A 14,442-nucleotide genomic window follows, 5' to 3' on the forward strand; every position below is an offset into this window, starting at 1 on the left:
AATCATCATGTTATGACTTATGACTCCCCAAAATGGAAAGTTGGAAACTTTCTTTTATTCAAATGGTTGGTTAATGTCAAAAAATAAAATTAATTTTTAAAAGGATGGAAACAATCGAACATCCTCAAATTTTTATTTTTATAAGTGTATGATACGTCAATTACCTTTGATCAGCTACAACCTCTACATTATTTATTGAAACAGAAAAATAGAGAAAAGGAAGAAAATTTTGGCAATGTAAAACTTTCTTTTTAAAAAAAGTTCAACAAACTGAAGTGTTGGAAACTCTTATATACCTTAGTTAATTAACTTGTAATTGTTGAACTATACCCAAATTGACGGTTAAATTTAAAAGATGGAATGAATCGTTATTGTTTAATTATTTTTTTGTTCACATCTTAATCTTAGCAGCAAAAGGAGTATTAATAGAGCCAATCCAAACAACACCATCCTCTCTTTCTTCCACTTCAGAAAAAGACTTCCATTTCAAATCTCCTTTGCCTTCAATAATCTCCATTACTTCACCTTCTTCACTAACTCTCATTCCAATCCCACCATTCTTTATCCATTTTCCTAAAAATGAATGCACTTTATCTATATCCAAAGGTAGCTTCAATAGCACCTTCCCTATCCAAGGTTGAGATAATATCAACCTCAACGATCCCCGTTTTCTCGAGTGAATTCCAACCCAAAACCCACCTCGACGACTCGCTTTTATGTTGTCTGGGAAGCCAGGGAGCTCAGCGATTACGTCGTAGCTCCCGGCTTTTACAGTCTTTAGCCAGTACTTGAGAATCCTGCACTTGGTCGTCTCGGCGAGTAGAAGGAAGTCGCCGTTTTTGCTCAGTGAAACTCCATTTGGAAATGAAAGGTTTGCTAAGAGAAGAGATAGTTGTTTGGTTTTTGGATCATATTTCATTAGCCTTCCTGTATTGTCTCCACTTAATACCGAAGATGCAAAGTTCCTGCCAAAAAAACAAATCTTTGATGGCTTGGTCAGTGTATTTGAATTTTCTAGCCTTTTTTTATAAAAAAAAAATGTATTAAATTATTTGTCTGTTTGTTTGTTTTTTTCCATAAACAAATAAGGATGAAAAAACCATGTATTTATATAAGCTTCATTTTCACAAACTAAATGGCTATTAAACATAGAACAGGTCTTTGAGCTAAAAGTGCATGTGTGTGTGATATATATTACTTAATTTAAATCTTGCATCTACTTGTAAGTCTTTCAATTTATTCTAACATTTTATAAAATCACTGTGTAATAGATTCGTTAGCTTTTTTAAAAAACATATCGTGTATTTATCGAGCACAAAATTATTCATAAACACCAAAATTGGACATTTAAGGTACAAAAACTAAACTACTTATACTTCAACAACGACCACTGCAGCCTTCAAAGAAGATAGGTCGAATGTTTTGTTTCGAGGACTAGTTTAGAGACTATGAGACTTGACGTACGAAAGTGAGAGAGAAAGAACTACCTTCTTTGATAGTGAGAAGAGCTATCAGTGAAATAGACAACTCCAGAGAATTGATCAATGTCCAAGCCATTTGCAAAGGTTAATGAATCAAACCCACGAAGTTGATCCTCTCGCGTCTGAAAATCAAGCCTTTCGGCCAAACCCCCATTAGAGCCAACTCGAAGCAATCCCATGTATGCATCAGCAATGTACAATTGATCGCCATCGCCACTGTCTTTGAATTTGAGGCCTAATGGCCTCCCACATCTCTCTTCTCTTTCCTCCCTTCTCTCTCTTTCTTCACAACCTGTTCTGTTATTTTTCATTTTTATCATTTAGTTTTTAATCAGCCATTAAATTACGAATTCGTATTCAAATTACATTCAATAAAACCTTCAAATGAACGACATATAATGATTGAAATTAAATAGAGAATCCAAACTAAGCAAAATCAAACAAATTATATATTCTTGTGCCAATTAATATATCTAACAAATATGTATTTGCAATAGTTTAATTAATATATAAAGGAAAAAGAATAATTTTGACGATTAAATATTTTCATTTCAACCTAAAACTTTCCATTTTGATTAAATTTTGGAAAATTACACATATTAATAACAAATTAAGTAAATGAAATGTATAAATTTAAGAAATTTCATATAATTAGAACCCAACAATGTAGCTGGAAATATATCACCACATAAAAATGTGTGACGAACCAAGAAAAGTGACAAAACGTAACTTACACGTGGAGATCATGCAAAACGAGAGGCCAAAATCGTAATAGAATTTAATATTTGTTATTAATTTAATGTAATTTTGAATAAGATGAAGAAAAACAAGTCCTGAAATAATCCAACCCTATTTGTTAATTTAATATTTTTTGTCCAACTAATCAAAATCAAATCAAACATTATATAACATTAATAATGTGAGATTCCTTTGCTATTCTTTGAAAAGCTGTTTCTACTTTGACATCTCAGCCTAATAAAAAAATTAAATTAAACCCATCCTCTTAATTCCTATGAAATAGTAATAACATTTCTATTTCCAACTCTTTTTCTCCCTTTGGGACAAAAATTATCAATCATAGATCTACCAGCAAAGAGCCAACAGCCACATTTTTTTTCAAAGGTACTATCACACATAATTATTAGTATGGAACCAATAATAATTCACTTCATAATCTTATCCTTACATTATAGATTTTAGAAAAATAGCCTTTCTACCCTAAAGGTTGTATCAGTGACCAAATGTTGTATTAATTAAAACTTTAAACTAATACTTTATAAATGTTGATGGATAAAAATTGATGGAAAATAATAATTTATATTAGTGATTAATTTTAATTTTGTATCGTTAAATTAATCCATATAGATTGATGGATAAAGATGGAGTAAAAATAATAATTCATGTCAATTAAATAATTCTCTTATACGCGTGTAAACTTATTCATTTTATACCACTAGAGTTCGATCATGGGTGAATCTCAAAAGAAATTCTACCCAAATGTTTTAATTGATTTAAAAACAAAAGTTTAATTTATATAATTATAAATCTCATACTAAATATATTTCAATCGAACATGTATGGTGTGAATTGGAAGTTAAAATGGAAGAATTCAAACCTAAGCTCAAATGTGATAGGTCTAAGTTTTAATTTTGTTAATCTATTGTATTAGGCTTTTAAAATTGTTTTGGAACACTCAAAAGTCAATAAATAAAATAAATTCAATTATGACATTGATTCATGTGAGCTAATATAGTATCAATACTTTTAGTTTTAGAGAAGAACATATGAGAGAAAATTAGAGATTTTAAAAAGAAAAACAATGAAAAAAAGGACCAATGTGTGTTGCCTAAGCAAAAATAATAAGAGAAAACTTTTAACAAAAAGAAAAAAAAAACAAATATTAAAAATACTGATTACAATTCTAAACATAATAATTTAAATTTGGACAAGAACATCAACAAAATATATATATACACAAATAAAATAAACTCAAACGTGCATTTGATTAAATAATTAGAAGAAAGAAGAAAAAAAAGCAAAAAAACAGAGAGTTGAAATTACCTGTTTGAAGAAGTAACGGCGAAATCAATCCAGGTTTGTTGTTGGGGCAGCCATTTGATAATTCGGCCGTCGGAGATGCCGGTGTAAGGTCCGCCGCCAGAACTGTCGAAGGCGAAGCTCTCCGGCCCAACGGCACCGTGAATCGGCACGTATTCCGTTTTCCAATGATCGAAAGTGGTCTCCGGTGGCAGGGAAAATCTGGTGATGTTGATGGCGAGTAGGGCGAAGAGGGCGGAGAGGGCGGTTGCGTTGAGGCAGAAATTGAAGTTCATTGCTCTTGTAATGAGAGAAAGAGAGAGAGAGAAAAGAATTTGAGGAGGAGGAGAAGTGTGAGGATGTGTTTATTCTGTTTTGAAGGCGGAGCAGTGGCAGTTTTGTAGTTTAGAAAAAACGTTGGGATTGTGTTTAGCAGTTGGCACGTTTTGTAATGGGGGTTATTTTCGTCTTTCGCTTTAACTCTATCTATTGTTTTTACATTCTTTCATTTCGGGGATTGGGAAACCCTATAAACTATTTGGGGCATTGAGTTAAAATAAACTCTCTCAACTTCTATCTAAAATTTGCCAACTTCTTTGTACTTAATTTATATGTTTGTATTTGAGAATTTTCATTAGCTAATAACAATAAATAAATCGATACAAAAAAAACAGCTTGTAACTTTTTTTATACATTGTAAATTTGATTTGATAATTTATTATTTTTGTAATTTAAAAAATGTAAGTGACTAATTTCTTTTACTATTTTTTGTAAACTTCCTTTTGTATCTTGAATACACACTTAAATTTTATATATTTTGTGTATAAACATTTTTTAAAATAGCAAAATAAATTAAAATATTTATAAGTTATAGCAAAATGTTAGATTCTATCTATGATAGTCATCGATAGACTTCTATCACTGTAGCATATATTTTGTTATATGTTGTAAATATTTTGTAAAATTTACTACTTTTGTGTTAAATAAAATATAACTTTTCTAATTTTTCTTTTGGAATTTCACCATTTTCATTTTTCTTCTTTTTCTTTCTATCGTTGATTTATATTTTTTTATCTCGTGTAATTTTTCTTTTAATTTAATCTCTCTCATCATCTTAGTAGTCAATCGAATGCGACCACATTTTTGCAATAATTTCGCATTCAATTATATTCCTCCAAATTTGGGGAATCATCATAGTTAATATTAGTGTTTGTTTGGTGCGGTAGGAATTTAAAATCTAGAGTTTGATTAACCTACTAAACTAAGTACCACACGGGTAAAAAGAGAACCTCTCTTTGTTAAAGGGAAGGAATTCATTTCTATCGCTATTTTTATCATGCAAAAGAGTGTGGCTCATCTACCCCTATGTATAAGGTAAAAAGAAAAAAACAAGTAACAAACCATTCATGACTCTACCTATCTTTTTATAATTCATGTAGTCCACTAGTCAAACTATGCATAACTGACCAAAAAAACTGAAAGTAATTTTTAAAAATAAAGAAACAATAATTTTTCATTTGTCATGTAGTAGTAAGTGACAATTACAAATTTAACGATTAGATTCAAATGATTAGTATTTAACAAATAAAATTACAAAAATAACAAAATTTATTAAAATGTATCACTGATAGATCATATTGTAAATATTGATCCGTCATTAATAGACCATAAGAAACTACCAACTATAGAAATTTATCATTAATACAAGTTGCTATATTTATATAATTTTAAAAATGATCTTGCACATACACTCAAATATTATCCCTAAAAAATATCTAATGGAATAAAAGAGTTACATGGAAAATTGTGAATTTTCAAAAGTAATATGAAGTGCTTCATTTCTAGTAGGTTGGAAATTATATTTATTCTCTCCCACCAAATTAAAACCCTTTAAAATTTTCTAATTAAACATTTAAATTTGTAGTCCAAATTCAAAAACAATCTTTTTTAAAAAAGAATTAAATCTTATGTTGGATTTTAAAAATATTCCGATGAATTATTAGATAACAATAAAACATAAATATTCATATATGAAAGTATAATACTTAATTAATTCTGATAAAGAAAAAATGAAACTATTCTATTTATAACCATTTCATTTTTGAAAATTAAAGTTATCAATATTTTAATTTTATTATCTACTTTCTATCTATTTAAAAATTGAGGCAAAGCTTTAATTATAAAAAGTAAATAGTTTTTGAAAACCTTGAACTTGTAAAGCTTGCCAAAAATGGAGGTTGATAGTATAGGCTCTTTGCTACTTTCATCTACCATTGATTACAAAAATCACTTTACCTCACTTTCAAAACACCTCATCTTAAATTTAATTAAATTTTTGTATATAGATTTAAAATTAATTTATAAAATTTTCAGGAGTCATACATACATAATAAAATGGTTGTCAAAGTTAACACTCAACGTAACTAAAATAAACTTTCTATCTTTAGAGGTTAAATGTCGGATCTTCTACTCTTTAGTTGTTTTACTTAGAAAAACAAAATCAAGTGTAAAACATAATTACCTGGAATTAATTACATTTGAAATAAAAAGAAAATAAGTACGGAGAAAAACTATACTTTAGTTAAGATATAGATGTTTCTAATCAATTGCATCTCTTACCAACAAACACTCAAATTTATCGAGTATTAATATGATTTTACAAGTATATATTTGTATGTATACATCATGAAATTCATCCCTATAGTAAGTTTTGACTCTTTGAATTTTTCGAAATAGGTGTAAAGTAGAATTAGCATCTCGGGTCATTAATTAATTTATCTACACCATGTTAGTTTGCTACATGTCTTCACATTAACACACCATCAATGCCCGATAGGATTGTTGTATGTAATTATCATAAACACAAACATTTATTGACATTATTAGTGTGTCATTTTATTTGTCTATGAGTTTGTAGATATGCAACTTTAGAAATTCTTCAACTGTGTATTTATTCTATTAATACATTACCAACAGATAGACTACTATTATCAAACAATGGTTTGGTAAAGTTCATCTACAGTGATATTATACTACTATGTTTCAAAATAATCCTATACATGTATTTTTGCAACAAAATATTGTTGTATGCACTATTGTGTTTAGTTAGTTATTTGCTAGCTAGATGTGCCATACCTACAAACAATAGGGAACAAATATTAATTAGAATGAATGCTCTTTAATTTTTGTACTAAATTAATTTGGAAGACAATTAGGAAGATTCATCTTGTGTTCAATTTGTAATGCTATTTATGCAGCTTCATTTATAAGATAGACTTTAAAATAATCAAAATGAAAAAGTAATATTCCGCTTTTAATTTTGTATTAATAAGGCTCTAAATTTTTTTAAATTAAAACCATTTTCGATTTTAGTAGACACAATTTTAATTTTAATCCAGAATAAAAAAAAAGAATGAAAAAGAAAATTATTTTAGTGTATGATTAAAATGAGACAGCACAAAATATTTCGTTCTTATAAATAAAATTACATTGTTTATGAACAAACCCAACAGTACAATAATGTTAACAAAAGTTTTTAAGGGTTTTTTCATAAAATAAAATAAAAGTTTTTGAAGGTTAGCAACTTGATAGATTTTAATTTAAATGTTCAGTAACTATATGTACCTAATAAATATATGTGTGTGTATATATATACACTCCACAACGATGCTTAAAAGTTATGAACAATATTTTGAAATTTAAACCACAATCTCTTAAACACAAGACCAAAATGAAGAAAGTTTCAAAATCCATTAATATATTAACCAGAAGTTAGATCACCAAGAGAGCTCCAGCTTTCTTCCAAAGCCATTTTTATGATCTTCTACGTGAAAGTTTATCTATTTCAAAAAGGGAAAAAACTAAAATTACAAGAGGAAGAAGAAGCGAGAGTGAAAATTACTATCTACTCGAATCGTGTTTCGAGAAATAGCTTAGGAAAACAAGCCTATTTTTATTCATAAACACCAATGAACGGCATTAAAACCGATCCGAACCACAGTTTTCCATCCTTCTCTTCAACTTCACTAATGAACTTCAAAGTGTTTCCTTCACAATCTTCTAAAACCTCCAAAACCTCTCCTTCCTCACTCAACCTAATAGCAGTTGCATGGGCCTTCCCTCCCACCAACAACCCATGCAATCGCTTGAAATCAATTGGAAGCTTCAACAGAAGTTTCCCAAACCAAGATGTTGAAGTAACCAAGTTCCCAATAATTCCCTTTTTCGAATGCAAAGCAACCCAATATTCACCTTTCGGATTCCTTCTAATGTTGTCAGGAAAGCCTGGAAGCCGAGCAAGAACATCAAAATTTCCTGCTTCAGTACCTTGAAGCCAAAATCTGAGAATCCTGCCAGAGGTAGACTCAACCACAAGCACGTAGGAATGGTCTTTGCTTAATGCAATACCATTGGCAAATGCAAGGCCTTGTAATAAAACCGTAACTTGCTTACTAGCTCGATGATACTTAAATAACCTTCCCGTACTATCTCCGCTCAATATCGACGCCATGAACTGTCTTCAAATGTAAACATTCATCAAAACCAAAGTTTAACAAGAACACCACAGCCAGTTAATGGACTATGAATTTCAGATTGCGGTAACTGTAATACTATAAGCAGTTCCAGTTTCAAATTTAGTGAAGTGTTATGCTAAAGAGAGGTGACCAGTGACATTTAGAAACATATAAGTTTAGTTGAACTAACAAATAAATTAAAATTTAAAAGTCAGAAATTTCAGATTCATTAATCAGATTTTTCTACTTTAAAGATCAGTTGCTAAAATGAGGTATGTTTGAGTCTGAGTTACCTTCTTTGGAAAACTGTACTACTGTCAGTAAAGTATATGATATCGTTGTCCTCATCAATATCAAGATCATTTGTGAAACGAAGTGGCTTGCCTTCAAATTCACTTACAAGTTTTGTTGCCAAACCTCCACTAGGTCCCACAACATGAAGACCGAGATAGGCATCAGCGATGTAGAGATCTCCAGTTGTCTTATCAAAACGCAGTCCTAATGGCCTCCCACAAACATGCTCCAATTCAGGTGCAAATGGGCGAACACACTCACTCCTTCGAGGACATAAAACAAAATGAATCAACAAGGGAAACGTGAAAAATGAACAATATTTGCTAAACAATAAATATGCACAACCCTGTTTCCAGCAAGCAAAACACAAACATGCACATCTAAAGACAAAACAGACATTTTCATAGTACAAAGAAATGTATGAGGCAGAAAGTGAAGTACTTCAAAGTTCAAATCCAACGTCATTGGCTCAAATTCTATAGGAGCATAAAGATGTTTTCTTAGGCTGAGGAGATAGTTTGATTTTAAAAGCTCCAAGGCGGGGAATTGAACCTTCAACCTTTAGGGACAGAGGTCATGTCATTACCACTTAACCAAACTTTTTTTGGCAGGCCTAAGAGACGGTTTTGATTTGCCCTTTCCTAGTGTCAATCCCGTTTCAATCTCCAACAGATCTTATTTGATTCCAAAAACCTGAGTTTTTGGCTTTGGTAGGTGGGATAGTCATGCCCAGCCCTTTCATGATACTAAGCCAGGCAAATACTATGAAGGGATAAAATCTATTCACTGAGAAAAATGAGCTGAGCGATTTAAACCTGTGATAGTTCTTTTTTATTTATAAAAAAGTTTTGAGACCAGAGCAACTCACCCAGAGTCCCAGACACATGAAAAACAAGGCCTTGAAATGATTCCTCAACAACTTGATATCCAATTATAAGGGCACTAGAGGTAGTTGACTCTGCCCCCAAATCCTCCTGAAATGGGCTTTATGGCAAAGAGCAAGAAGAAAACAAAGACCAGGTCCAGGCAGGAGAATTTGAAAATCAATTCTCCAAACCAAGCTTATCTTACAACATTACATTAAAAAGTCCAACCAGAACATATTCCATCTATATTTATATCTATATCTCAAAATCACTCCCAAACATAAAATAACTCCAAAAGTCCAACCAAAACATCTAGCATGTGTGTGTTCACCATTTTTATTAAAGGAAAAACAAGTGATTAATCAGCCATCTCCAAATATTTTATATAAAAACAAGAATTCAACAATGATCCTGCTTAAAATAATAATAATAATAACAACAACAAAGGTCCAGCCAAGCAACACCATTCCATGATCATATTACAGAATATTTAGCTTAAAAAAACCTCCCCTTAAACAATTTTTGTAAAAAATCAAAACCCAAAATTAATTAACCAATATACAATTGGACAACAAGATAATGATAAAATTGTACCTCTGAGAGCTAGTAACAGCGAAATCAGTCCAGCCACGGCCATCACCTTGCCACTTGAGAATCCGGCCATCAGCAACCCCAGTGTAGGGACCTTCACCATTCTGGTCAAAAATCAAACTCTCCGGTCCGATTGCTCCAGTGAGAGGAATAACGTTGGCGGAACGAAGATAATCGTGGGTTCCAGGAATGTGCGGCGGCGCAAAGACCTGTTCGAGCTTGAGAAAAGGGGTTTGGAGGGAGAAGATGATAGCAACAAGGGCAGCAACAGTGGCCGCCACAAAGAATGTAAGCATGGAATACATTGAATTTGATTTGGTGTGATTGTGTGAATGGAGGAATGAAAATGGTGGGGGGAAAGTGGATCCGGTAGAAAAGGGAATGGGTGGTGAGAGTGGAAAGACGGACTTTACAATAAGTCTCTCACAAAGATCAAAGGTGAAAATATTGATTTTTTTTCCTTCCAAAACCTTATTTTAGTATTCTACTTTCTAACAACCTTTATTCTATTTTCAACCTTACTTTCTATTATTTAGTGCAACCATTTTCGGGTTGGGAGATTGAACTATTGATCTTTTGAAACAGTAGTAGCTAATTTTCTTTTAAGTGTAATAAATATGGAACTTCAAATTTTGAACATCTTTGAATTTATTAACTTTTTAACTTTAATATTAGTTCGGTTAGTTTTTGCGTTTGTACTTGGTTTTGTATTTTCAAAATGTTGGACTAGAACCAAGACAAATCATGATGGGCCAAAGAAGGAGACTAGCACGAACTAGAATCACACAAGTGTGAAGGGTTTTTTTATAGGTCACACTCTTCCTTCCTTGAAACAAATGGACTTTGGTTTCAGGTAAGGACGCCTGCGTTTTGATTCTTAGGCTTCTTTAAATGATAGTTTTGGTTCCTTAAGAAATAAAAATAGAAAGAGAGAGAGTTTCTTTTTAAAAGTATCAAGAACACAACAAAAAGTTAAAAAGATATGGTTCAAAATAATCATTTTCAAAGGATATGAACACATACCCATTTTAGTCAAAAGTATAGAGATTAAAATAGTATTATCGATTTTTTTTAATTTTATATTTTAATCTCTCCAACTTTTGAATCCCTCATTTTTAATTTTGGGCTTGAAAAAGGATTGAATGTTATTAAAATTAAAAATGGTGTTATTTTAAGTAAATCTCTTTACTATGAATGTTTTAAATGTGTTGGATTTAGTTTTGGAATGTATTGAAAGTTCTATCTTTTAGTCTTTTCAAGGAAAAAATAGTTAAAAAGATGATATGTCATTGGATCAGATCTTGTCGATGGCCAAATTAGAAAAGTTTTGAAACCTTTTAAGATTTTTGAATATATCACTTTATTTTGATTTTATGAGTAGAAAAAAGAATTTGATGCCAATGCTTTTGCATTATTTCATCTACTAAAGTTTGCTTTTATAAAATTAAGAAAAGTATCTTTACAAAAAAATAAAAAAAAAATACATATTTGTTACAACCAAGTAAATTTATAATGCTTTGGTTTCCCCATCTAATTTTTTCTATAAATTCTATGCTATGTTATTATGTAATAAATATATATAAAAAAGGTAATAAAACAAATTATAAATCAATTTCATCTAAATAATTTGGAGAACATTAAAACGTGTGAGACTCGACGATTGTTGGCTCATTGTCAAACATAACCTTGATTATTTACTTGTTATAGTTAAGAAACTTTATAGTATAGCAGCATAATCAAATTTGATGGAGTTGATGAAGATTTTAAATAATGTGCTGAATCAAATTCAGCTTAATTTAATTGATTCCTCGACTACACCATATTTACTACACAAGAGACGTTATTATACGGAGAAATAAGAAATTTTTAATAAAAAAAAAGCTATCTAATGTAATAGCAACTAAACTTCAATATGGGCTTCCAAATAAAATGAAAAGTTAGTATATGGGCCACCATTCAAAGCCCAAGCCCAAAAGGTGCACTAAAGTGAATTCGATAAAAGTTACAACTTTAGTCCCTCAATTTTATATAAATATCTATTCTAAAGTATGTCCATAAATCTCAAATCTAAACCTCTAACATTTTTCGTGACACTCACATCAAACTTATTCAAAATTTTCAAAACTTAGAAACAAAATAAATCTAAGAGCCTATAAAATAGAATATATTTTAGTCAATGAATATTTTTAAAAAACATAGTAATTATAAATACTAAAGTCAACATATGTTTTATGGTCTTTTTTAAGTAATACATTTTTCAAATATAAAAAAGCCAGTTCGTATAATTCGATTATATAATATATAGTTTCAACTCCATTCCCTAATAAAGCCTTAATTAATGATTCAGGTTTTGTTGTCATAATTTTAGAAGCTTCAAAATTATTATTTATATATATATATATATATACAAATTTTGGAAAAATGTACACATGAGTAACACTAAATTCTAAAATAATCCAATTTTTGAAATCAACCCACGTTTTTAATAACATAATATACTAAAATGGACTATTCAACGCCATAATTTTTTGAAGCTTTATAGTTGACTGTACCATCATATGATCTCAAACTATAATGTTGAATATCTAAAAATTAATTAATTTGAAAACATTATGAAGATATGTAATAAATATCCCCTACTAAATCTGTACATTATAAAGTCATAAAATTAAATCTTATTTTGGAATATAAATGCAAGCAAATATTGGGTCATATATTCTCTTGTTAAAATGATACTTAATTGATTAGCATGTGATGAGAAAGCTAAATTAAGTTGGAATTTTGAGATTGATTTGGTGACTCCAAGGGGTTTCCAAAAGGTATTTGAGGAATATTGTATTATACTGTTTGCCCTTTAGAGTTGTTCTCTAACCCATAATTCCATTTTCTTTATTATTATTTTGGCAACAAATTAATGATGAAAATATTTGGTTTCTGAGTTTCATGATCTCAATCTTAAAAGATAACTCTATCACATGAATACTTTATATATATATATATATATGAATTCAGAAGTTTAAATCCTAAACTTTAATATCATGATAGTTTCTATATAATTTTTGTATTAAAATACTATGCTAACGGTAGTTTAAAGAAAAAACTATAACCAAAACGAGGAATAGAGCATTAGTTTTACTTTCAATATTTTCCTTTCTAAAATAAAAATCAATTTTGTAAGAAAAATAAAGTCGTTAATATAATGTTTCATTTTTAAAAAAAATCTAGAATAAAAAAACAAATAAATTATGTTAAAATATATAACTAGAAGCTACTAAAATATTAATACACATATATATATATATATATAACAGTGGTGGGTTCTTTTCATACATACAATAATATCATAAGTTTATTCGATTTTGTCAATTTGTTATTTTTATTATATTTGAAAATATTTAAACAATTTTATCATTTAAAATATTTGATTAATTAAAAAAACTATCTTACTTTTTTAAAAAAATTATAATAAAAGGATAACAAAATCACAATAAAATTTATAGGTAGCTAAAAGGTTTAAAAGTTTAAATTTTGAAAATAAAAACTAAAACAAAAAACTACTTTTTTTTTTCTCCAAATGAAAAGTAGCTTTGGATTTGAAATGACTATTTATGAGTCGAAGATTATAAGTAGCTTCGGATTTGAAATGACTATTTAAAACACAATCATTATTCTAAGGAAGAAGAAGAACAATTATACTTTAGCACAATTCAAGATTTAATTCAAGATTTAGGTTCAATTTGCTATAATAAATCGTAAAAAAATGTAAAATTACAAAAAAAAAAGGTTACAAAATAGTTTTAGTAAACAAACTATTAATTTTTTGTAGGTTTTAAATATGTTTTTTAGATTTCTGAAAACATTTGAGGAAAGAGAATAGATAAAAAAAATGGTTAATTTAACATTGAATGATTCATAATTTAAACAAATGATCGAGGAAGATTTGTGTTCAAACATTTATTAAAAGATTTGCAGTTTGTGTGTTATAATTTTATATTTATAGGAACGAAAGTGAAGGTATATACAACATAACAAAAGCTCGATTGTAAATTGACTCAATAGATAAAACATCAATTATTATAAATAGTTGCAAATATAACAATTAAGTTTAAAATATTAATATGCAATAATAACATTTTTAAAAAATTACAAATATAATAAAATCGATAAAAGTTTATCGCTAATAGATTATAAGAGTCTATCAACAATAGAAGTCAATTATTGATAAATTTTAGTCGTGTATTTGTATACCATTATTATTTGGAAAAGGGTTGATTCATAGTTAGCTTAAGGAATAGAAGAAATGACATCATCCATCACATGGGGAATTTTTATTTAATTCATCTTCATCACATTCCTCCATTCAAGAAATTCGATGAAGTACACAAAATCTTGATTCATGGATTGAGGTTTCCTAAACCAATCCAAATTCTCTCTTATTTTACTTTCAATTTTTTTAAAATATCAAAACTAATATATATATATATATATATATACACACTTTCTTATTTAAAAGTTTACTGTCTAAATTATTTGTTACAATTAATTGGTGTTTAAAAACAACTAATTATAAGAATTAAGAAGAAGTGGAGTCAAGTGAAGAATTAAAATGTTATTGATGATATATGGTTTTAAAATTAAAATGAAGAAGAAAGAGAGAGG

General features: G+C 29.1%; 2 protein-coding genes across 2 annotated transcripts; both read right to left on the bottom strand.

The window, feature by feature from the left end:
* Positions 1–276: 276 nt before the first annotated feature.
* On the bottom strand, positions 277–3,900 carry LOC101214621 (protein STRICTOSIDINE SYNTHASE-LIKE 2). The gene is made up of 3 exons (XM_004136731.3): positions 3,543–3,900; positions 1,488–1,778; positions 277–965 (listed from the first exon to the last, which is right to left on the bottom strand). Exons 1-3 carry the CDS (start codon positions 3,812–3,814, stop codon positions 392–394), a joined length of 1,137 nt encoding a protein of 378 aa, XP_004136779.1. The 5' UTR covers positions 3,815–3,900; the 3' UTR covers positions 277–391.
* Positions 3,901–7,249: 3,349 nt separating this feature from the next.
* On the bottom strand, positions 7,250–10,248 carry LOC101220573 (protein STRICTOSIDINE SYNTHASE-LIKE 10). The gene is made up of 3 exons (XM_004136595.3): positions 9,787–10,248; positions 8,326–8,589; positions 7,250–8,035 (listed from the first exon to the last, which is right to left on the bottom strand). Exons 1-3 carry the CDS (start codon positions 10,086–10,088, stop codon positions 7,471–7,473), a joined length of 1,131 nt encoding a protein of 376 aa, XP_004136643.1. The 5' UTR covers positions 10,089–10,248; the 3' UTR covers positions 7,250–7,470.
* Between the last annotated feature and the right edge of the window lie 4,194 nt (positions 10,249–14,442).

This window comes from Cucumis sativus, chromosome 3 (assembly GCF_000004075.3).
Source record: "Cucumis sativus cultivar 9930 chromosome 3, Cucumber_9930_V3, whole genome shotgun sequence".
NCBI classification, from domain to species: domain Eukaryota; kingdom Viridiplantae; phylum Streptophyta; class Magnoliopsida; order Cucurbitales; family Cucurbitaceae; genus Cucumis; species Cucumis sativus.

What these genes read in the sequence shown, in the direction of transcription:
- LOC101214621 (XM_004136731.3), bottom strand. Translation starts at nt 3,814, where the DNA reads ATGAACTTCAATTTCTGCCTCAACGCAACCGCCCTCTCCGCCCTCTTC. An exon ending in GCCGTTACTTCTTCAAACAG is followed by an intron (nt 1,779 to 3,542) that starts GTAATTTCAACT and finishes GAAAAATAACAG; the next exon opens with AACAGGTTGTGAAGAAAGAG. An exon ending in TCTTCTCACTATCAAAGAAG is followed by an intron (nt 966 to 1,487) that starts GTAGTTCTTTCT and finishes TTTTTTTGGCAG; the next exon opens with GAACTTTGCATCTTCGGTAT.
- LOC101220573 (XM_004136595.3), bottom strand. Translation starts at nt 10,088, where the DNA reads ATGTATTCCATGCTTACATTCTTTGTGGCGGCCACTGTTGCTGCCCTT. An exon ending in GCTGTTACTAGCTCTCAGAG is followed by an intron (nt 8,590 to 9,786) that starts GTACAATTTTAT and finishes ATGTCCTCGAAG; the next exon opens with GAGTGAGTGTGTTCGCCCAT. An exon ending in AGTACAGTTTTCCAAAGAAG is followed by an intron (nt 8,036 to 8,325) that starts GTAACTCAGACT and finishes TTACATTTGAAG; the next exon opens with ACAGTTCATGGCGTCGATAT.